This window comes from Ranitomeya imitator, chromosome 4 (assembly GCF_032444005.1).
Source record: "Ranitomeya imitator isolate aRanImi1 chromosome 4, aRanImi1.pri, whole genome shotgun sequence".
NCBI lineage: Eukaryota > Metazoa > Chordata > Amphibia > Anura > Dendrobatidae > Ranitomeya > Ranitomeya imitator.
The window spans coordinates 511,948,291-511,973,791 of NC_091285.1; the positions used below are offsets into that span (position 1 = coordinate 511,948,291).

Here is a 25,501-nt window from a genome sequence, read left to right on the forward strand (position 1 = left end):
CTGCAAAAACTGCACCAAGCAGTCCAGTAAGTGACACATCGCTGGAATCAAAATCTCGTCACCTACATCATGCTGCTTTCAGATTATGTAGCAAAAACCTGCTACCAGATTTCCTTTAATTATTTTGAGCTATGACAGCTACTATGAATCAACTTACTGCAAGGACTGTCATGTGGAAATGTATAGCTATGCTACAGATCAATTTCACATTAATCTCCATGAGCCAAGTTACTGTTTTATTGGAGTATATTACAGCAATGCTGGCACCCCAGCCACAAGAAGAATCTTTTCCATATGTTGCATACATAGGTGCACTATTCCACAGGGATTCCAACAGTTCATGTGATGATTTTCCATGTCCTCAGGATAAATTCAGTGATTGAGGCATTGGAATACCATTATGTATCTTTAAGCGTCCTGGTTTTTCTAGTGCAAAACATGGGTGCACTAGATGGCGAAATTGGCATTCAAATGTGTACAAGTGCTGGAGTATGTCCATGTTAAAGAATGATAATCTTTCACAATCATAATCAAGTAGGATTCCAATCCTCAATAAAGGTATTGATACCCGAATATCTGGAGACACGCCGCAGTGCAAAAATTCATATCTGTGCCTGTGGGAGAGTGAACAAAATAATAAAAAAATTTTAAAAGCAATTCCTAAAATAAATTGTGTTTACGTTCTATAAGTTAAAGGGGTTTTCCTGTTTCCATAAAACCCTGTCCAACCATCTGCAGTTTGTTTACACAAATAAACTGTGCTTTACTCACCGTCCCCATGTCCAGCACTGAGACTGCTCTGCTGCTTCCAGAGTTTGTTATTGTCTGCAGTGCTGGAGATGTGATGTCAGTGCTGTGTTATTGAGCTCAGTGGCTTGTGCCCTAAACTCGGACACAGCCTGTGAGCTCATTTATTAGCTCCACTGTTGTTGATGGAAATCATAAGACAAATGATAACGGCACATCACAAGGATGCAAATTATAAGAGACCAAGTAAAGAATAATAGAGGGGGGAGTCAAACAACTTTCAATAGGTGTACATTTTAGACATATCCAATGCCTCACTGATGAAGGCTTATGCCGAAACCCATGTCAGGGTCTGACTCCATTCCAGCAGGAGAAGAGCAATATGGGTCCATCTTGATTGCTTCAGACTTTCAATTCACTTGGTACCTGGTCAATTGTAACCATTAGGTATGTTTTAATATATATTTTTTAACAGTCTTTGGCTTGGTCTCGATCCATGACAACTTCATGGATGAACAATCTGTAGGAAGATCAATCTTGTGCAAGTTTAGATAGGTCCATCAGGGTCTTCTCTGTCGTGATCTTGATTGCATCAAGCCGTCGGGTTGTTGGTCTTCCTCTTCCCATTGTTCATTCTATTCTTCTTCTGATGTCCTTCTGCAGTGATTGCTTTCTTCGTATAATGTTTCCAAAGTAGGCAAGTCATACCTTGGTGATCATTGCTTCAGGTGACATGTCTGGCTTGATTTGTTTCAAAATTGATTTGTTTGTTCTTCTTGCCATCCATGGTATTGATAACATCCCTCTCCAGCACAACATTGTAAAGGCATCGATTCATCCTCCCTATCGTTTCTTTATCATCCCGGATTCGCATCTGTTAAAAAAAAAAAAAAAACTATGTAAGAGCTGTGTCTTCGTCGCCATTGAAATGTTCCTCTGTTTGAAGACCTTGTCCTGTGACTTCATTGTTGATTTGTCCAAAGCTATTCTCCTATTGACTTCCGGTGTCGTCGCTGCATCTTGAGTGATCGTTGATCTGAGACGGTTGAAGTCTTTTACCCCTTCCAGTTTGTCACCGTCCATCTGAAATGTGTCCAGGTCGCACTTGGCAGTAGTAAATCTATACCCACCTATTGAAAGTTGCATCCTTGATTTTTGCTTCTATCAATTGTCTTGTGATTTCCATATACATACAATATAAGACTACTGGTGATTCACCTGGTCAGCATATACCGTATTTTCCGGCATATAAGACGACTTTTTAACCCCTGAAAATCATCTCAAAATCCGGGGGTCATCTTATACGCCAGGTACGGCGTGTGCAGGGAGCGATCCTGGATGGTTTTCGGGGTCTGAAGGAGAGGAGACTCTCCTTCAGGCCCTGGAATCCATATTCATGTAAAAAATAAAGAAAAAGAAAAATATGGATATACTCACCCTCAGACGGCCCTTGGCTCTCAGCGGTGCAAGCGGCAGCCTCCGTTCCTAAGAATGCATTGAGCGTAGGACCTGCGATGACGTCGCGGTCGCGTGACCGGTCGCATCACCGCGACATCATTGCAGGTCATACGCTCAATGCATTCTTAGGAACGGAGGCTGCCGCTTGCACCGCTAAGAGCCAAGGGCCGTCCGAGGGTGAGTATATCCATATTTTTTATTTTTCTTTATTTGTTACATGAATATGGATCCCAGGGCCTGAAGGAGAGTCTCCTCTCCTCCAGACCCTGGGAACCATATGCACCGCACACGCCGTATAAGATGACTGGGCGTATAAGATGACGGCGGGTATATCCAAAATTCCATATTTTATATGGAAAAGTTGGGGGTCATCTTATACGCCCAGTCGTCTTATACAGCAGAAAATACGGTACTTGGATTCACTTTGTCTCCTCTTGCTGTGTTTTGCTGCCTTCTTTTGCTTGTCTCTCAGGTGGTTAACTTGATTTCTTGTGATACATTGTGAATACATTAATAAATCTACTGTATTTTTGAATTTGCAATGTGGGTTACATACCATTTTGTATAAGTTCTCCTTTGTATGGAGTTCACTAGTATGTAGGCAGCGTCACATTACCTTGCAGGTGTCCGGATATGTCGGAGACACCAGGAGCTGTTGTTGGCCCCGAGGACTGCACTCCTGTTTATATCTTCATAGGCTACTCCAATCCGATACTCTGCATGTTCATCAACTTTTACCTCCCAGTAATGCCTCCCCTTGAAAGGGATGAGATTTGCTAAAACTGCAATGCACCTAGAAAATATAAAAATTTAGTACACGAATGTCATCCCTACGTTCACATTCTCAAGATAAGTTATAAAAATGAGGAAGAACTACTGTAATAATATAAAGGTCCCAAACGTCTTCACAATTTGTCACACTTGATAATGACAGTAATGTAAACCATGATTCTAAGGCCCCTTTCACACATCAGTTTTTTGCCGTCAGTCACAATCCGTTGGCTTGACGGATCCATCGCAGATTGTGAAAAACTGATGCGACGGATCCGTTTTTTGGACGGATCCAACTAGCGGATCTGGCTAATTGTATTGGAGCATGCTTAGTTAAAAAAAAATCCGTCGCCGGATTCTGTCAATTGACGGATCCAACGCTATAGGCTTCTATTCTAGCAAACGACTGACGGCGACAGAACCATCGCTGTCCATTTTTTCGACGTACACAAAGTTACTTTGTCCATTGTCGCAAGGCCGCCGGACAAACAATTTTTGACGGATCCGGCAAACAACGGATGAAACGTGAGGCAATCCGTCGATAATGCAAGTCGGATTCGACGGATTGCGCCTGATGGCAAAAAAATGATGTTTAACCCCTATCTGACCTCGGACGGGATAGTACGTCCGAGGTCAGATCCCCTGCTTTGATGCAGGGCTCCGCGGTGAGCCCGCACCAAAGCCGGGACATGTCAGCTGTTTTGAACAGCTGACATGTGCCCATAATAGGCGCGGGCAGAATCGCGATCTGCCCGCACCTATTAACTAGTTAAATGCCACTGTCAAACGCAGACAGCGGCATTTAACTACCGCATCCGGCCGGGCGGCCGGAAATGACGTCATCGCCGACCCCCGTCACATGATCGGAGGTCGGCGATGCTTCTCCATTGTAACCATAGAGGTCCTTGAGACCTCTATGGTTACTGATCGCCGGTGGCTGTGAGCGCCACCCTGTGGTCGGCGCTCACAGCACACCTGCATTTCTGCTACATAGCAGCGATCAGCAGATCGCTGCTATGTAGCAGAGGCGATCGTGCTGTGCCAGCTTCTAGCCTCCCATGGAGGCTATTGAAGCATGGCAAAAGTGAAAAAAAAAAGTTGAAAAAAATGTTAAAAAAATAAAAAAAATAAATAAAAGTTTAAATCGCCTCCCTTTCGCCCCAATCAAAATAAATCCATAAAAAAAATCAAATCTACACATATTTGGTATCGCCGCGCTCAGAATCGCCCGATCTATCAATTAAAAAAAGCATTAACCTGATCGCTAAACAGCGTAGCGGGAAAAAAATTTGAAATGCCAGAATTACGTTTATTTTGGTCGCCGCGACATTGCATTAAAATTAGGGGGCGATCAAAAGAACGTATCTGCACCGAAATGCTATCATTAAAAACATCATCTCAGCATGCAAAAGTAAGCCCTCAACCGACCCCAGATCACGAAAAATGGAGACGCTACGAGTATCAGAAAATGTCGCAATTTTTTTTTTTGTAGCAAAGTTTGGATTTTTTTTTCACTACTTAGATAAAAAATAACCTAGTGATGTTAGGTGTCTATGAACTCGTAATGACCTGGAGAATCATAATGGCAGGTCAGTTTTAGTATTTAGTGCACCTAGCAAAAAAGCCAAACAAAAAACAAGTGTGGGACTGCACTTTTTTTGCAATTTCACCGCACTTGGAATTTTTTCCCCGTTTTCTACTACATGACATGCTAAAACCAATGATGTCGTTCAAAAGTACAACTCGTCCCGCAAAAAATAAGCCCTCACATGGCCAAATTGACGGAAAAATAAAAAAGTTATGGCTCTGGGAAGGAGGGGAGCGAAAAACGAACACGGAAAAACAAAAAATCCCAAGGTCATGAAGGGGTTAAAAGGGGCCTAAGTGATATTTGCTGCATTCACAATCAATATCTATAATAGCGATAGTCAAAGCCAATAGGTATAAAGTGCTTCAAGCTTTATGATAAAAACAAATATTTATTGAAAATATGATAAAAATTAAACAAAAATAAAAACACAGGGTGAAAAAACCTCCAAAAAATAGGAGGAGAAATCACAGATACCTATAGATCCCAATCTTGAAATCTATAATATAACGCTGGGAGCGTCACTCTGTCCGAAGCTTTTATAGACTTCGCAAGCGCCGGCGCAGTCTGGACCCCACAGAGTGACGCTCCCAGGAGATCGCGGTATGCGTAAAAACTGAACGCACACCGCGATCTCCAACGGAGAGGCAGGGACCGTGGACGCGCCAGGAGGGTAAGTATTATATTCACCTGTCCCCCGTTCCAGCGCTGCATGCGGCTCCGTGTTCCAGGTCCTCTGCCTGTGAGTCCCGAGGAAGCAGTATCCGCGAAACGCGCGTCGGGGCTCCTCTCCACACACGGCTGCAGGTTGGTACTCCTTACATGTACCTTTTTATTAGTGGTATGCAGGCTTATCTTAGGCTTCACCTACAGTTAGGTCCATATATATTTGGACAGAGACAACATTTTTCTAATTTTGGTTATAGACATTGCCACAATGAGATTTAAACAAAACAATTCAGATGCAGTTGAAGTTCAGACTTTCAGCTTTCTTTTGAGGGTATCCACATTAAAATTGGATGAAGGGTTTAGAAGTTTCAGCACCTTAACATGTGCCACCCTGTTTTTAAAGGGACCAAAAGTAATTGGACAATTGACTCCAAGGCCACTTCATGGACAGGTGTGGGCAATCTCTTCGTTATGTCATTCTCAATTAAGCAGATAAAAGGCCTGGAGTTGATTTGAGGTGTGATGCTTGCATTTGGAAGGTTTCGCTGTGAAGTAAACATGAGGTCAAAGGAGCTCTCCATGCAGGTGAAACAAGCAATCCTTAAGCTGCGAAAACAGAAAAAACCCATCCGAGAAATTGCTACAATATTAGGAGTGGCAAAATCTACAGTCTGGTACATTCTGAGAAAGAAAGAAAGCACTGGTGAACTCATCAATGCAAAAAGACCTGGGCGCCCACGGAAGACAACAGTGATGGATGATCTCAGAATAATCTCCATGGTGAAGAGAAACTCCTTCACAACAGCCAACCAAGTGACCAACACTCTCCAGGAGGTTGGCGTATCAATATCCAAATCTAACATAAAGAGAAGACTTCGTGAAAGTAACTACTGAGGGTTCACTGCACAGTGCAAGCCACTCATGAGCATCAAGAATAAAAAGGCTAGACTGGACTTTGCTAAAAAACATCTAAAAAAGCCAGCACAGTCCTGGAAGAACATTCTTTGGACAGATGAAACCAAGATCAACCTCTACCAGAGTGATGGAAAGAGAAAAGTATGGCAAAGGCTTGGTACAGCTCATGATCCAAAGCATACCACATCATCTGTAAAACACGGCGGAGGCAGTGTGATGGCTTGGGCATGCATGGCTGCCAGTGGCACTGGGTCACTAGTGTTTATTGATGATGTGACACAGGACAGAAGCAGCCGAATGAATTCTGAGGTATTCAGAGACATACTGTGTGTTCAGATCCAGCCAAATGCAGCAAAACTGATTAGTTGTTGTTTCATACTAAAGATGGACAATGACCCAAAACATAAAGCCAAAGCAACCTAGGAGTTTATTAAAGCAAAGAAGTCGAATATTCTTGAATGGCCAAGTCAGTCACCTGATCTCAACCCAATTGAGCAGCATTTCACTTGTTAAAGACTAAACTTCAGGCAGAAAGGCCCACAAACAAACAGCAACTGAAAACCACCGCAGTGAAGGCCTGGCAGAGCATCAAAATGGAGGAAACACAGCATCTGGTGATGTCCATGAGTTCAAGACTTCAGGCAGTCTTTGCCAGCAAAGGGTTTTCAACCAAGTACTAGAAATAAAAATTGTATTTAAAATTATTTAATCTGTCCAATTACTTTTGGTCCCTTTAAAAACAGGGTGGCACATGTTAAGGAGCTGAAACTCCTAAACCCTTCATCCAATTTTATTGTGGATACCCTCAAATGAAAGCTGAAAGTCTGAACTTCAACTGCATCTGAATTGTTTTGTTTAAAATTCATTGTGGTAATGTCTATAACCAAAATTAGAAAAATGTTGTATCTGTCCAAATACATATGGACCTAACTGTATTTACTTACATGGGATTTCCCATCTGTGATTGACCTATGTCCTTGGTCTGGGTTAGCATGAGTCGCATAACATATATAGCTACATTTAGCTTGCACTAGGCACTTTACCGGTATTTCTTAGTATACATCCTATTGCACTAGTCACTTGATATTTTCCTGCATACCCTGTACCTCCCTGCATTGGCATCCTCTCTATGAGCATTTATTTGTCTTTATTTACCACTTGTTCGGCCATTTATCTATAGTACATCAGTCTGGTTCCCGTTATCTGTACTACACAGTATATATTACCTTACTGACTGATGTATGTTACTTATGTACACTTGTGGTATCAATATTATTGAATATTTTTTTGGCTCTTGAGTGTAAAGATCTTGGTCTGGGTTAGCACGAGTCTCATAATATATATTGCTACATTTAGCTTGCACTAGGCACTTTACTGGTATCTCTCAGTATACATCTAACGGCACTAGTCACTTTATATGATATTTTCCTGCATACCTTGTACCTCCCTGCAATGGCATCTTTTCTATGAGCATTTATTTGTCTTTGATTACCACTTGTTTGGCCATTTATCTAGAGTTCATCAGTCTGGTTCCCGTTATCTGTACTATGTAATATGTATTACTTTACTGACTGATGTATGTTACTTATATACACCTGTGGTATTAGTACTATTTAATTTTTTTTGCTCTTGAGTGTAACATCTTGTCCGTGTGTGGCACTAGTGTTGCCTTGTCATTTTCTTATTTGCATCTTCTTATTTGATTTCTATTTGTTTTTTTGTATTTTTTATATGGTTCTTTAAATAAAATTGTCAATTTTTTGAGCTCTAGTGTCCATTTCTTTTTCGGTTTTCCTCTGCCTGTGACGTTCACAGTTCAGAGGGCGCGATGACGCACTTAATGCGCGCCGCCCTCTGACTGAACAGTCACAGCCAGAGGAGCCGGAACACAGAGCGGCGTGCAGCTCTGGATCACGGCCAGGTGAATATAGCAAGTGCTGGGGGGCCAGAGCTAGCGGCGATACCGGCACCTGACCCCCACAGCGCGCCGGTGTCCCCGCCTGCTCAGGCCCCCCAGCACTCGGCGCCCAGCGACGATAGGTGAGTATGGTATTTTTTTTTATATATCGCAGCAGCATACGGGGCATATACAATGGAGCATCTTATGGGGGCCATCAACCATAATGGAGCAGTGTACGGGGGCATATACAATGGAGCATCTTATGGGGGCCATCAATCATAATGGAGTAGTGTACGGGGGCATATACTATGGAGCATCTTATGGGGGCCATCAACCATAATGGAGCAGTGTACGGGGGCATATACTATGGAGCATCTTATGGGGGCCATCAACCATAATGGAGCAGTGTACGGGGGCATATAATATGGAGCATCTTATGGGGGCCATCAACCATAATGGAGCAGTGTATGGGGGCATATACTATGGCGCATCTTATGGGGCCATCAACCATAATAGAGCAGTGTACGGGGGCATATAATATGGAGCATCTTATGGGGGCTATAAACCTTTATGGAGCAGTGTAGGGGGCATATACTATGGAGCATCTTATGGGGGCCATCAACCATAATGGAGCAGTGTACGGGGCATATACTATAGAGCATCTTATGGGGGCCATAAACCTTTATGGAGCAGTGTACGGGGCATATACTATGGAGTATCTTATGGGGGCCATCAACCATAATGGAGCAGTGTACGGGGGCATATAATATGGAGCATCTTATGGGGGCCATAAACCTTTATGGAGCAGTGTACGGGGCATATACTATGGAGCATCTTATGGGGGCCATCAACCATAATGGAGCAGTGTACGGGGGCATATAATATGGAGCATCTTATGGGGGCCATAAACCTTTATGGAGCAGTGTACGGGGCATATACTATGGAGCATCTTATGGGGCCATAAACCTTTATGGAGCAGTGTATGGTGCATATACTATGGAGCATCTTATGGGGGCCATAAACCTTTATGGAGCAGTGTACGGGGCATATACTATGGGGCATCTTATGGGGGCCATAAACCTTTATGGAGCAGTGTATGGTGCATATACTATGGAGCATCTTATGGGGGCCATAAACCTTTATGGAGCAGCGTATGGGGCATATGGATGGGAGCAGCAAATTACAGAACGGTGGCGCAGGATGGGAGCAGCACATGACAGAACGGGGGTGCAGGATGGGAGCAGCACATGACAGAACGGGGGTGCAGGATAGGAGCAGCACATGACAGGATGGGGGCGCAGGATGGGAGCAGCAAATGACATAATGGAGGTGCAGGATGGGTGCAGCACATGTCAGAATGGGGGCGCAGGATGGGAGCAGCACATGACAGAATGGGGGCGCAGGATGGGTGCAGCACATGACAGGATGGGGACGCAGGATGGAGCAGCACATGACAGGATGGGGACGCAGGATGGAGCAGCACATGACAGGATGGGGGGCGCAGGATGGGAGCAGCACATGACAGAATGGGGGCGCAGGATGGGTGCAGCACATGACAGGATGGGGACGCAGGATGGAGCAGCACATGACAGGATGGGGACGCAGGATGGAGCAGCACATGACAGGATGGGGACGCGGGATGGAACAGCACATACCAGGATGGAGACCATATACCAATATAAATGCTCGCCACCCGGGCGTAGAACGGGTTCAATAGCTAGTAGAGGGATAATAATATATGTCATACCATCCAAGAGCTATACTACAGGAAAAATGCTTAAAGGGAGCCTGTCACTCCCCAAATTGAAGGTGAGCTAAGCCCACCAGCATTAGGGGCTTATCTACAGCATTCTGTAATGCTGTAGATAAGCCCCCGATGTATCCTGAAAGATGAGAAAAAGAGAAAAGTTATCTTATACTCACCCAGGGGAGGTCCCGGTCCGGTTCTTCTCCGATGGGTGTCGCAGTCCGGAAAAGGTCAGAGAGGCCCGGCGCCTGCGCAATGCAGTACTTTGCTCTGCCCTCAACAGAGCATATACAGTACGCTGGAGCCGCAGCGTGAATACAAGAAGAGGATGTCATCGTAAGAAGATGGGAGGCCCGGACCGGACCGCAACGCCCATCGGACCAGAAACAGACTGGGACCACCCCTGGGTGAGTATAATCTAACCTCTTTTTCTCATCTTTCAGGATACATGCTGTAGATAAGCCCCTGATGCTGGTAGGCTTAGCTCACCTTCGATTTTGGGGGTGACAGGTTCCCTTTAAACAGATGTAATATGTAACCACTTATAGCACCTGAAAGCAGGACATATAGGAAAAAAAATCATATCTGTATACTCATGAGGTGACAAGATAAAGTACTAAGTGCAATATATATGCATAATATGATCCTGTCTCGTAAATCTGTACTGTCTCTCTATAAAGTGCCAAAATGCCAATAGAAGCAAAAGCAACCTGTAGATGCAAACGGATAGTATACAGCTGAACGTAAGTGGTGTCAAATGACAATAAAAGTTTTAATACCTGAATAGGAACCACCAGATAGGAACAGCCGATGCCGTGTCCTTCCCCACACCCGACGCCGTTTTGCCTACGCTTCTTCTGACGTGTACTTATGCACTTTATACAGTGGCAATAACGGGCGATCAAAAGAACGTATCTGCACCGAAATTCTATCATTAAAAACATCATCTCAGCACGCAAAAAATAAGCCCTCAACCGACCTCAGATCACGAAAAATGGAGACGCTACGAGTATCAGAAAATGTCGCAATTTTTTTTTTTTTTGTAGCAAAGTTTGGAATTTTTTTTCACTACTTAGATAAAAAATAACCTAGTGATGTTAGGTGTCTATGAACTCGTAATGACCTGGAGAATCATAATGGCAGGTCAGTTTTAGTATTTAGTGCACCTAGCAAAAAAGCCAAACAAAAAACAAGTGTGGGACTGCACTTTTTTTGCAATTTCACCGCACTTGGAATTTTTTTCTCGTTTTCTACTACATGACATGCTAAAACCAATGAGATCGTTCAAAAGTACAACTCGTCCCGCAAAAAATAAGCCCTCACATGGCCAAATTGACGGAAAAATAAAAAAGTTATGGCTCTGGGAAGGAGGGGAGCGAAAAACGAACACGGAAAAACAAAAAATCCCAAGGTCATGAAGGGGTTAAAAGGGGCCTAAGTGATATTTGCTGCATTCACAATCAATATCTATAATAGCGATAGTCAAAGCCAATAGGTATAAAGTGCTTCAAGCTTTATGATAAAAACAAATATTTATTGAAAATATGATAAAAATTAAACAAAAATAAAAACACAGGGTGAAAAAACCTCCAAAAAATAGGAGGAGAAATCACAGATACCTATAGATCCCAATCTTGAAATCTATAATATAACGCTGGGAGCGTCACTCTGTCCGAAGCTTTTATAGACTTCGCAAGCGCCGGCGCAGTCTGGACCCCACAGAGTGACGCTCCCAGGAGATCGCGGTATGCGTAAAAACTGAACGCACACCGCGATCTCCAACGGAGAGGCAGGGACCGTGGACGCGCCAGGAGGGTAAGTATTATATTCACCTGTCCCCCGTTCCAGCGCTGCATGCGGCTCCGTGTTCCAGGTCCTCTGCCTGTGACGTTCACAGTTCAGAGGGCGCGATGACGCACTTAATGCGCGCCGCCCTCTGACTGAACAGTCACAGCCAGAGGAGCCGGAACACGGAGCGGCGTGCAGCTCTGGATCACGGCCAGGTGAATATAGCAAGTGCTGGGGGGCCTGAGCTAGCAGCGATACCGGCACCTGACCCCCACAGCGCGCCGGTGTCCCCGCCTGCTCAGGCCCCCCAGCACTCGGCGCCCAGCGACGATAGGTGAGTATGGTATCTTTTTTTATATATCGCAGCAGCATACGGGGCATATACAATGGAGCATCTTATGGGGGCCATCAACCATAATGGAGCAGTGTACGGGGGCATATACAATGGATCATCTTATGGGGGCCATCAATCATAATGGAGTAGTGTACGGGAGCATATAATACCATGGAGCATTTTATGGGGCCATCAACCATAATGGAGCAGTGTATGGGGGCATATAATATGGAGCATCTTATGGGGGCCATCAACCATAATGGAGCAGTGTACGGGGGCATATACTATGGAGCATCTTATGGGGGCCATCAACCATAATGGAGCAGTGTACGGGGGCATATACTATGGAGCATCTTATGGGGGCCATCAACCATAATGGAGCAGTGTACGGGGGCATATAATATGGAGCATCTTATGGGGGCCATCAACCATAATGGAGCAGTGTATGGGAGCATATACTATGGAGCATCTTATGGGGCCATCAACCATAATAGAGCAGTGTACGGGGGCATATAATATGGAGCATCTTATGGGGGCTATAAACCTTTATGGAGCAGTGTAGGGGGCATATACTATGGAGCATCTTATGGGGGCCATAAACCTTTATGGAGCAGGACAGGATGGGGGCGCAGGATGGGAGCAGCAAATGACAGAATGGAGGTGCAGGATGGGTGCAGCACATGTCAGAATAGAGGCGCAGGATGGGTGTAGCACATGTCAGAATGGGGGCGCAGGATGGGAGCAGCACATGACAGGATGGGGGCGCAGGATGGGAGCAGCACATAACAGAATGGGGGTGCAGGATGGCTGCAGCACATGACAGGATGGGGACGCAGGATGGAGCAGCACATGACAGGATGGGGACGCAGGATGGAGCAGCACATGACAGGATGGGGACGCGGGATGGAGCAGCACATACCAGGATGGAGACCATATACCAATATAAATGCTCGCCACCCGGGCGTAGAACGGGTTCAATAGCTAGTAGAGGGATAATAATATATGTCATACCATCCAAGAGCTATACTACAGGAAAAATGCTTAAAGGGAGCCTGTCACTCCCCAAATTGAAGGTGAGCTAAGCCCACCAGCATTAGGGGCTTATCTACAGCATTCTGTAATGCTGTAGATAAGCCCCCGATGTATCCTGAAAGATGAGAAAAAAAGAAAAGTTATCTTATACTCACCCAGGGGAGGTCCCGGTCCGGTTCTTCTCCGATGGGTGTCGCAGTCCGGAAAAGGTCAGAGAGGCCCGGCGCCTGCGCAATGCAGTACTTTGCTCTGCCCTCAACAGAGCATATACAGTACGCTGGAGCCGCAGCGTGAATACAAGAAGAGGATGTCATCGTAAGAAGATGGGAGGCCCGGACCGGACCGCAACGCCCATCGGACCAGAAACAGACTGGGACCGCCCCTGGGTGAGTATAATCTAACCTCTTTTTCTCATCTTTCAGGATACATGCTGTAGATAAGCCCCTGATGCTGGTAGGCTTAGCTCACCTTCGATTTTGGGGGTGACAGGTTCCCTTTAAACAGATGTAATATGTAACCACTTATAGCACCTGAAAGCAGGACATATAGGAAAAAAATCATATCTGTATACTCATGAGGTGACAAGATAAAGTACTAAGTGCAATATATATGCATAATATGATCCTGTCTCGTAACTCTGTACTGTCTCTCTATAAAGTGCCAAAATGCCAATAGAAGCAAAAGCAACCTGTAGATGCAAACGGATAGTATACAGCTGAACGTAAGTGGTGTCAAATGACAATAAAAGTTTTAATACCTGAATAGGAACCACCAGATAGGAACAGCCGATGCCGTGTCCTTCCCCACACCCAACACCGTTTTGCCTACGCTTCTTCTGACGTGTACTTATGCACTTTATACAGTGGCAGTACAGTCATCTGGATGTTTCATATTATACTTTTATATTGCACTTTTGTCACCTCATGAGTATATAGATGTGATTCTTTTCCTGTATGGCCTGCTTTAAGGTGCTAAAAGTGATTATATATTACATATCAACTTGTTTTTGAAAGAGCTACATGTGTGTATATATATAGTTTGGGGGTGAAATCCTGCTGACAGATTCCCTTTAAACAAAGTCTTAACCATGCAAGACCATCAGCAGCTGTCTCAATAAACCAAAAATACTTAAAGGAGATGTGTTTAGTGCAACCACCATAATAGAGTGCAATATGTGCAATATCACCATATTGCACTTTGTGTACATGAAATACAACATAAAAGTAATGCTTTCTAATGGAAATAGCAATAAATATTGGCTTGGGCCTTTCTTCTATGACAATGGGCAGGAAGTACAAATGCCAATATCAAACTTCTACCTTATGCTTTAGTTTTGCATAGGCCAGGGTCACACTTGTGTGTGTAATGCGAGAAACTCGCACGAGTCTCTCGCATCAATACCCGGGAAACAGCCACCGGCACTCGGGACCGGAGCGTTCAGCTGAAGAGAAATACATGCAGCTGAATGCTCCGGTCCCAAGTACTGTCGGCAGTGCTGGGTATTGATGCGCAAGACTTGTGCTAGTTTCTCGCATGGCACATGCAAGTGTGACCCCGGCCATAGAATGACTATGGTCAGGGTTGGATTGGGGTGCCTGGGACCCACAGGGGAAAATGTCCCTAGGGGCCCACCCTACAGCTATATGCAAATACCTGGTAGCCCAGTTATCCTATTTATAGTGGAGCGTCGACTGTAAAACACAGGCAGCTGCTGTACATCTACTGTGCGTCACCATAACTGTGATGCACAATTACGGTAGTTTACATGAAAGGAATTATTTGGTTAAAACAAGTTATCACCAATCTATGTGCTCCACAGGATAAGTGATCGTTTAGTTCTAACCATTAGAAACCACACCGATCGGAAGAATGAGGAAGTTTTATCCCTGATAAGACACTTATCCCCATTTTAAAATGGAGTGGCAGGTGGGATGTCTCACCGCAGCTCCATTCATCATCTTTGGGGCTTCCAGAAAAAAACAAGCGCAGTGCTCGCAGCCACTCAGGGAATGAATGGATCAGTGGTCAAGGCACACGTGCCAGTCCAGTTTAAAGGGGAAAAAAGCTCCACATTCTGCAGATTGGGTCCAAGCAGTCAGACCACCCCCAATCAATACGTTATCACTTATCCTGTGGAGAGGTGATTCCTTTTTTTCACAGGAGAATCCCTGTAAGTTCATCTCTGCCGCTGTGTTCCAAGTATTTACTCTCTAATGAAAATAAAGAATCTTCTATTTAATATCAGAGAGAACAAATGACCACCATATACAACACAATCCACTATACCAAGACAAAAAATACCACATACAGGGAACAAATACCATCACACCATGACCAGACCACATAGTGACTGAAAAATGCCACATACAAGGAACAAACACGCCACACCATGAACAGATCACATAATGACCGAATAATACCACATATTACCAGCATATAGTGACCACATAATACCACATACAAGGAGAAATACATCCACACCATAACTAGAATATATATTCCACCAAACAATACCACATACAAGGGACAAATACCGCCATACGATTAACAGACCACAAACTACCACCACACAGTGACTAGACCATCTTACTAACACATAGTAACCGAATCATACTAGATACAGGGAACAAATACCGCCACACTGTGACCAGACCACAAATTACCATCACATAGTGAACGAATACTACAATAATGATCATGAATACAAACCACAATACTAACAACACTGTTATTACCACCAGTGACATTATACACAGGAGCACTGTATACAGTGAATAATGTACTGGTAATACAGTGCTCACCAGTGACATTATACAAAGGAACTCTGTACATAGTGTACAGGTAATACAGTGAACACCAGTGACATTATACACAGGAGCTCTGTATATAGTGTACAGGTAATACAGTTATCACCAGTGACATTTATACACAGGAGCTCTGTATATAGTGTCAGTGTTCAGGTAATACAGGGATCATCAGTGACCTTATACACATGAGCTCTGTATATAGTGTACAGGTAGTATAGTGATTACCAATGACATTTTACACAGGAGCTCTGTATATAGTGTCAGTGTTCAGGTAATACAGTGATCACAGGTGACATCATTGTTAGAATCTGTTTAGTTTGTGACTATCCGCCGTTTTCCTGTGGAGTTCTGGCTGCTGGTCGTTTTCCTCTGGTGCTGGGTTTGTCTTGGGTCAGGTGTTTGTATCACTCTTTATTAACCAGCACCTGCCTCTCATTCCTTTCTGGACAACAGTGTTAATCTGCTTGAGCTCTAGCTTGGTGCTTTGCTTTGTGTTCTGTCTGTGTTATTTGTGCAGTGCTGGTAACTCTGGTTCTGCTAGCCTTAGTTTCTGTTTTGTATTGGTCTCTGCAGCCTTCTCTGTGTTTTCTATTAGGAGGTGACCTGTTTTTGTACCCAGTCCTTAGTTCTTTTAGGGAACCCTTTCCCCCTTATCTTTAGGTCTTCGCTTGAGATTTACCTAGGATTGTTGGTGGGTCTATTCGCAAGGAATGGGTCGCCCACTCCATTGTATGGTTTCAGCCTAGTCATAGTGCAGGGTCAGTTTTCCCCCTTCTGCCATTAGCTGAGTTTGCTCTCAATAATCATGTCTTCTTTGGCTGGGTGTTTTCCTTTCTTTTGTTGTACTGGGAATAATCCATCTTTCGTCCTTTTTCTAGGATTGGGGCGGCGGTGCATGAGGAGGAGAGTTTTTCTGGAAAGGGTTTGGATCAGTGTGCACCATAATCTTAAACAGGCTATTAGGAGGTCTAAGAAATATTTTGACAAGAGAAGAAGGGAGGCGAGGTTTGTTGTTGGGGACATGGTTTGGTTGTCCTCTAGGAATCTGCGTTTGAAGATTCCTTCTAAAAAGTTGGGGCCGAAGTTTGAAGGGCCTTTCAAAGTGGTTCACATTGTCAACTCGGCAGTGGTGAGATTAGACATTCCTTCGTCCTGGAGAATTAATTCTGTTTTTCATGTATCTTTGCTGAAGAAGGTGGACACGCCAGATAAGGTGGCTATGCCGTCTGCTCCTCCAATTGATGAGGACTGTGAGTTTGAGATTTCACGCATTCTTGATTCCAGGTGGCATAGAGGGGGGTTACAGTATCTTGTGTCCTGGAAGGGTTTCGGTCCCGAGGACAATTCCTGGGTGAAAGCTGTGGACGTCTCAGCCTCAAGGTTAATTAAGGCTTTTCACGGGAGATTTCTGTATAAGGCCCAGCCTAGAGGATCCGGGGGATCCTCGTTAAAGTGGAGGTACTGTTAGAATCTGTTTAGTTTGTGACTATCCACCATTTTCTTGTGAAGTTCTGGCTGCTGGTCTTTTTCCTTTGGTGCTGGGTTTGTCTTGGGTCAGGTGTTTGTATCACTCTTTATTAACCAGCACCTGCCTCCCATTCCTTTCTGGACAACAGTGTTTATCTGCTTGAGCTCTAGCTTGGTGGTTTGCTTTCTGTTCTGTGTGTGTTATTTGTGCAGTGCTGGTACCTCTGCTTCTGCTAGCCTTAGGCTAGGGTTACATTGCGTTAGGGCAGTCCGTTTAGCGCATAGCGCTACGGACTGCGCTAATGCAATGTCCTAAAAGGGATCGCGTTAGCCGATCCCGCTAGCGCAGATCCCCGATCTGCGCTAGCGAGGAACGGACCGCGAATGCTGCAAGCAGCGTTCGCGGTCCGTCACTCAAATGACGGCACATCGCTAGTGCATGCCCAATGTGGGCGTGCTCTAGCGATGCGTTTGCCATTACAGGCAATGCCGGCATTAACGGACTACGTTACACCGCTTTATGCCGCGGTGTAACGTAGTCCGTTAAACGCGGTCACATAACGCAATGTGACCCTAGCCTTAGTTTCTGTTTTCTATTTGGTTTCTGCAGCTTTCTCTGTGTTTTCTACTAGGAGGTGACCCGTTTTTGTACCCAGTCCTTTGTTCTTTTAGGGAACCCCTTCCCCTTATCTATAGGTCTTTGCTTGAGATTAACCTAGGGTTGTCCGTGGGTCTATTTGCAAGGAATGGGTCGCCCACTCCATCGTAGGGTTTCAGCCTAGTCACAGTGCAGGGTCAGTTTCCCCCCTTCTACCTTAGTCCCGTGTTGCAGATCCGTAACAATTATACACAGGAGCTCTGTATATAGTGTTCAGGTAATACAGTGTTCACCAGTGACATTATACACAGGAGCTCTGTATATAGTGTACAGGTAATACAGTGATCACCAGTGACATTACACACAGGAGCTCTGTGTATAGTGTCAGTGCTCATGTAATACAGTAATCACCAGTATCATTATACACAGGAGTTCTGTAAATAGTGTACAGGTAATACAGTGATCACCATTGACATTATACACGAGTTCTGTATATAGTGTTAGTGTAAAGGTAATACAGTGATCATCAGTGACATTTATACACAGGAGCTCTGTATATAGTGTCAGTGTTCAGGTAATACAGTGAGATTATTCATAGAAGCTCAATATATAGTGTACAGGTAATACAGTGATCACTGGTGATATACACAGGACTTCTGACTATAGTGTCAGTGTACAAATAATACAATGATCACCAGTGACTTTATACACAGGAGCTCTGCATATAGTGTCAGTGGACAGGTAATACAGTGATCACAGATGACATTATACACAGAAACTCTGTACACAGTATATAGTGTATAGTGTGTGCATGTACATGTAATACACTGACCCACCGGTGACGTCTGTAGTTGAAGTCCTTCATCTTTGCTTTTCTTCTTCATCTAGCACAGACCGCATCAATTATTCCAGCAAGGTCCATTGTCCTGCCCCCTATATATCCATCCTGGACTCCCCATATATATGCATCCTGGCTCCACCATATATCCATCTTGGCCTCACCATATATCCATACTGGCTCACCCATATATCCATCCACGCCCGTGTGTGTGTTTGTCTCCAGAGCGAGCCTGAATTTGGACTTTACCGAGTATGGTCACAGTCCTGATGGAGCAGAGTCTGTGATGGCACTGCACTGGGGTAGCTACCGTTTCTTCTGCGGGTCTGGACTGTTGGGAGAGCTCTGATCACAATGACGGTCATCCCAGTAAGACAGCTTCCCCAGGAGAGAGGACTGACAGGAGGTCAGTATGTGGAGCTGGTGATCCAGGAAGGTAACTCCAGCAAGGGGGTTATAACGGCAGAGAAGTATTTGGTATTGGAACTGTCTGATGCGTGCCAGACAGGCAAGTCGGTGATTATGTTCCGTTGATGCATATAATGAACTATATGAATGTGACCGCAGCTGAAATAAGACTATATGTCGGTTCTGTGATGTTCAAATGCACTACCCTACTTTATGGAGGTACAGTGGGGCACAAAAAGTATTTAGTCAGTCAGCAATAGTGCAAGTTCCACCACTTAAAAAGATGAGAGGCGTCTGTAATTTACATCATAGGTAGACCTCAACTATGGGAGACAAACTGAGAAAAAAAAATCCAGAAAATCACATTGTCTGTTTTTTTAACATTTTTTTTGCATATTATGGTGGAAAATAAGTATTTGGTCAGAAACAAACAATCAAGATTTCTGGCTCTCACAGACCTGTAACTTCTTCTTTAAGAGTCTCCTCTTTCCTCCACTCATTACCTGTAGTAATGGCACCTGTTTAAACTTGTTATCAGTATAAAAAGACACTTGTGCACACCCTCAAACAGTCTGACTCCAAACTCCACTATGGTGAAGACCAAAGAGCTGTCAAAGGACACCAGAAACAAAATTGTAGCCCTGCACCAGGCTGGGAAGACTGAATCTGCAATAGCCAACCAGCTTGGAGTGAAGAAATCAACAGTGGGAGCAATAATTAGAAAATGGAAGACATACAAGACCACTGATAATCTCCCTCGATCTGGTGCTCCACGCAAAATCCCACCCCGTGGGGTCAGAATGATCACAAGAACGGTGAGCAAAAATCCTAGAACCACGCAGGGGGACCTAGTGAATGAACTGCAGAGAGCTGGGACCAATGTAGCAAGGCCTACCATAAGTAACACACTACGCCACCATGGACTCAGATCCTGCAGTGCCAGACGTGTCCCACTGCTTAAGCCAGTACATGTCCTGGTCCGTCTGAAGTTTGCTAGAGAGCATTTGGATGATCCAGAGGAGTTTTGGGAGAATGTCCTATGGTCTGATGAAACCAAACTGGAACTGTTTGGTAGAAACACAACTTGTCGTGTTTGGAGGAAAAAGAATACTGAGTTGCATCCATCAAACACCATACCTACTGTAAAGCATGGTGGTGGAAACATCATGCTTTGGGGCTGTTTCTCTGCAAAGGGGCCAGGACGACTGATCCGGGTACATGAAAGAATGAATGGGGCCATGTATCGTGAGATTTTGAGTGCAAACCTCCTTCCATCAGCAAGGGCATTGAAGATGAAACGTGGCTGGGTCTTTCAACATGACAATGATCCAAAGCACACCGCCAGGGCAACGAAGGAGTGGCTTCGTAAGAAGCATTTCAAGGTCCTGGAGTGGCCTAGCCAGTCTCCAGATCTCAACCCTATAGAAAACCTTTGGAGGGAGTTGAAAGTCCGTGTTGCCAAGCGAAAAGCCAAAAACATCACTGCTCTAGAGGAGATCTGCATGGAGGAATGGGCCAACATACCAACAACAGTGTGTGGCAACCTTGTGAAGACTTACAGAAAACGTTTGACCTCTGTCATTGCCAACAAAGGATATATTACAAAGTATTGAGATGAAATTTTGTTTCTGACCAAATACTTATTTTCCACCATAATATGCAAATAAAATGTTAAAAAAACAGACAATGTGATTTTCTGGATTTTTTTTTCTCAGTTTGTCTCCCATAGTTGAGTTCTACCTATGATGTAAATTACAGACGCCTCTCATCTTTTTAAGTGGTGGAACTTGCACTATTGCTGACTGACTAAATACTTTTTTGCCCCACTGTATAATAAACCAGGCACAGACTTTTGTTTAGGAAAATGCGGTCTTGCTGTGTGTTATATCACTGCCAAGTGAGTGTTCCCCAACCCTCTAGTGATCGCTGCATCACAGTACCTGTCAAACGCACTCAAATATTCCCAAAAGAGAAACAACAAAATGTTTTAACGCACTTAAAAAAAAAAAAAAGACTATCCCAATATAGAAAGACTAGAAAGGCACTTCAGCAAAAAATGTATGATAAAAGAAATGGACCAGAAATCAGAATGATGGTAGGTAGTAAGAGCAATAAATGATAAACTGATCAGGCAACCATGCAAACGTCAATCTGTTCACAATGCACATAAAGAATATATAAATGTGCAAGATGGGGGAATGTTAAAAAAGGAAGAAGGCAAAAATACCTCAATCAGATACTAACTTCAATGATCCCCATATTTGGTTTCCAAGTCCTTCATACTGAATAATCCACAGATGATAGTTGTGGGGAAAAACTATCTCAGCTCCTAGTGGGAGGCGTGAGGAAACGCTTTGACCAATTCTTGCCCTTCCACCAATACTGCAAACAGCCCAAATGATGTCACCAGGCTCGGACTGGCCCATAGGGGAACAGGGGAAGCCGCCAGTGGGCCCCCACCTTACTGTATGGGCAATACTTGTCATAATTCACTTGATTTACTCTGTACAGAAAAAAGCTGCATCTCATTCATTAACCAAACTGCCCAGTTTGTATAGAGTTATAGGTAAATTTGTGAATGAGAATAGTGTAATATTTGTATGCAAGTGAAAAGTGGGTCCCCTAAGTCAATGTTACTGGTGGTGGGCCCTTGGCACCCCAATCCGACACTGGACGTCACTCCAGTAAGTACCTCTGTGGACCACAGAGTCACATGTTACACATATTTAGATATTGTTATGATGCGTTGTGAACCGATTGCCATTCACATGGCTTCCTGATTGTTTCATTATTTATTTCCTTAACTGCGTACTATTGTTCTGAAGTTTTGCTTTTAAGACAAGTTTTTTAATGAATTGTATATTTACATTCTTTCTGCATTGGGACAGTTTTTTTGAAGTTCTCTAATGCTACAGAAAATATAAGGAAACTGTTGAAACACTGTACATTTCTTCCACACTTTTAATAATACCTTGAGAATTTGTTGCAGTGGTAAGGTAAATCCTCCAGACTTTCCTCTTCTTCACAGGAAATAGTAAATCCATTATCAGAAATAGACAGGAGTGGATGAGCAGTTTCTTCATTAAGATAAAAAAATGAACCTACAGAGATAGAGATGCGGCTCAGCATACTCCATATTAGGCAGGTAATTAGATGAGTGTTTACATCACACTGAAGTATTCAGAACTTCTCTACACAGGAAGGAAAGAGGAAGAACGTTCAATCATAGGCCGTACAGGAACCAGACCAAAATCTGCAGAGATCTGGACCATTCTGGATGATGGATCATTTGTGGCAATATCAGAATTGACGCCAGTCATTGAGTCAGCGTGGCTGTACACGCATCAGTAACATGTGCAATTCAACAAATTGTTTGACTAAACAGCTGACTCCGAAGAAATTGTATGACTTGTCTTTACTTGCAGTGAATTTGATGATGCTATTAGGCCAAAATCTGAAAATTAGTAGGAAATTGAGTAATTGTACAGATTAATGGAAAGCATTCTGCACCATTCTAAACGAGTGCAAGAAAAAGACATTCCAGTGTGAGACATTTCTACTTATTGACAGAAAATAATGAGTTATTAACCTCTTCCTGAGCGGGTGATTTTCATTTTTTGAAGCTTTGAATGATACCATTAATTTTACAATTCATTGTGCTCAGGATCAGGAAAAGAATTTCAAGTACGCTGAAATTACACACAAAAAAACCCACCACAATTCCACTATTGTATTTTGGGCATTGTTTTTATAGCATGCATAATTGGGAAGAGCTCGGCACCACCTGTGGCTACTAGAGGCAGATGGGGGTTGAATAAAACAGCCATCTGTAGCACCGGCATCCCTGCATGCTTCTCTTCCCCCCCGGCAGGGATGCCGACTCACTCACCACCACGACCCCCGTACCACATTTCCTTCTCCCTCCTCTCCGGCTGTTCACTGGGGTCTGCGCACGGTGCTTAGATCCCCGGGTCCTGTGCTTAGGGTGAGCGCGTGCGCTCCCTCCTTATTAAATGGGCCGCTCACACCATCTTAATGTGTCCCCAGGCAATGGCTAGGAGGCACCTATTTAAGAAGATACCTGTGCAACGTTGTTAGTCTGTTCCCAGCACACTTGCTAGTTCTCAAGTCCCTATCCATTACTACTTGCTAGTTCCTCTAGTATCTGCCTGTCCCTAGCTTTACCTGCTGATTCTTGCCTTGTTCCTGTCAATCCTTGCTAGTACCTACCATGCCAGTCTGTATTTCAGTCAGTACCACAGTGTCGGACTGGAGCACCTTAGGCCCACCAGAGAAAATTATTCTCGGGGCCCACTATGTAGTTACATAGAAATAAATGCAAGACCACCAATTGTGTGGTAAAACATGCTAATATCAGGGTATAACATAAGGCAGTACATATCTTAATTATGTAGCAGGGGTTGGGATAGCCCTCTCATAGAATATAATGTAGCCCCCCTCATAAAATAATGTAGCCCCCTTCATAAAATATAATGCAGCCCCTCTCATAGAATATAATGCAGCACCCCACAAAATATAATCCAACCCCCTCAGGTATAACGCAGTCCCCACCATAGAATATAATGCAGCCCCCCTCATATATTATAATGAAACCCACCACAGAATATAATGCAGCACTCCATAGAGTATACTGTAGCCCCCTCATAGGGCATATTGCTGCCCCCTCATATAGTATGATGTAGCCCCCCAATATAATGTAGTCCCCTGAGAGAATAATGCAGCCCCACCACAGAATATACTGTAGCCCCCTCATATAGTATGATGTAGCCCCCAGAATATAATGTTGTCCCCTGAGAATAATGCAGTCCCCCCACAGAATATAATGTAGCCCCTCATAAAGTATAATGCAGCCCCTCTTCACCACCATCATTGTCCTCATCACCACCTCCATCATTGCCTTCTCCCCCACCACCCCTATCATTCTCCCCCACCACCCCATCACTGCCCATTCCACCACCTCCATCATTGCCTCCTCCCCACCACCATCATTGTCCATTTCATCACCTCCATCATCACCTCCATCATTGCCTCCCCCACCACCATCATTGCCCATTTCATCACCTCCATCATTGCCCATCACTTCCATCATTTCCTCCCCCCACCATCATTGACCATCACACCATCATTGCCTCTCCCACCATCATTGCCCATCACTTCCATCATTGCCTCCCTTCACCATCATTGCCCATCACCGCCATCATTGCCTCCCCATCATCATTGCCAATCACCTCCATCATTGCCTCCCCACCATCCTTGCCCCTCACTTCCATCATTGCGTTCCCTCAACATCATTGCCCATCACCGCCATCATTGCCTCCCACCTCCATCATTGCCTCCCTACCATCATCATTGTCCATTTCATCACCTCCATCATTGCCTCCCCCACCACAATTATTGCCCATTTCATCACCTGTCACAGCACCCCGTCTTGTCGGATGAACCTCCCACTCAGATGGAGGGATACAGGAACCTTCCCCTGATGAATATAAGGACGCGAAACGTGTAGGGAAGTATACCTTTTCGTATCTACTTTTTTGGGGTCTAGTATAGATACTGGTGATATTTAGCAATGGGGGATTAGTATGGACAGGTATGTGCCATCTCCCCAATTATAACACCAGATGAAAAAAACGGTTATTATCTTACCCATTATGACAATAGGGTGAGCTTGTGCAGTTCTCTGTTTTTCTTTCACGCAGCATCCAAGTGGTAATTTTTTAACTAAGCCAGCAATATTTGTTTACCTATAGGAAATATGTGGTTTAATCTATTTGTCTATTTGGCTAAATGACTTTTGAGGTGAAAGTTGATATTTTCCCGTACTGCTAAGAGGTCTAGGACCGTGCATCTTGAGGCCTGCGGCAGGTCCGTTTACTGGAATCTCATGATTGGGAGGTCTGTAGCAGTTCGGTTTATTGGTATTTTTGTATTTTGGCTTTTCTCTTCCTGAAAGGTGATATACTATTTGTCCTATATGTATGTTTGTCTAAAAAAAAAAAAATTTTTAATGAGTTTATTAAAAGTTATTTTTAACTAAATAATCACACCCTGCTTTTCACATTATATTTGATTGGTGGTCACAGCTTTCTAAACTATTTCATCACCTCCATCATTGCCTCCCCCCACTGCCATCATTGCCCATCACTTCCATCATTTCCTCCCCCCACCATAATTACCCATCACCACCATCATTGCCTCCCCTCACCATCATTGCCCATCACCTCCGTCATTGCCTCCACCACCATCATTGCCCATCACCTCCATCATTGCCTCCCCCACCATCCTTGCTCATCACTTCCATCATTGCCTCCCCTCACCATCATTGCCCATCACCGCCATCATAGCCTCCCACCTCCATCATTGCCTCCCCCACCATCATTGCCCATCACCTCCATCATTGCCTCCCCCACCAT

At 44.2% G+C, this 25,501-nt stretch overlaps 1 protein-coding gene across 1 annotated transcript in view; it reads right to left on the reverse strand.

Moving 5' to 3' along the window:
• Positions 1 to 219: 219 nt before the first annotated feature.
• FSD2 (fibronectin type III and SPRY domain containing 2) overlaps positions 220 to 25,501 on the reverse strand; it is a 103,600-nt gene continuing 78,318 nt past the window's right edge. Inside the window, exons 11-13 of the mRNA XM_069766083.1 lie at positions 22,039 to 22,168; positions 2,822 to 2,998; positions 220 to 614 (exon numbers count right to left, since the gene is read on the reverse strand). Of these exons, the coding sequence (XP_069622184.1) occupies positions 362 to 614; positions 2,822 to 2,998; positions 22,039 to 22,168 (560 nt within the window). The 3' untranslated portion in view covers positions 220 to 361. The remainder of the gene's footprint in view (positions 615 to 2,821; positions 2,999 to 22,038; positions 22,169 to 25,501) is intronic.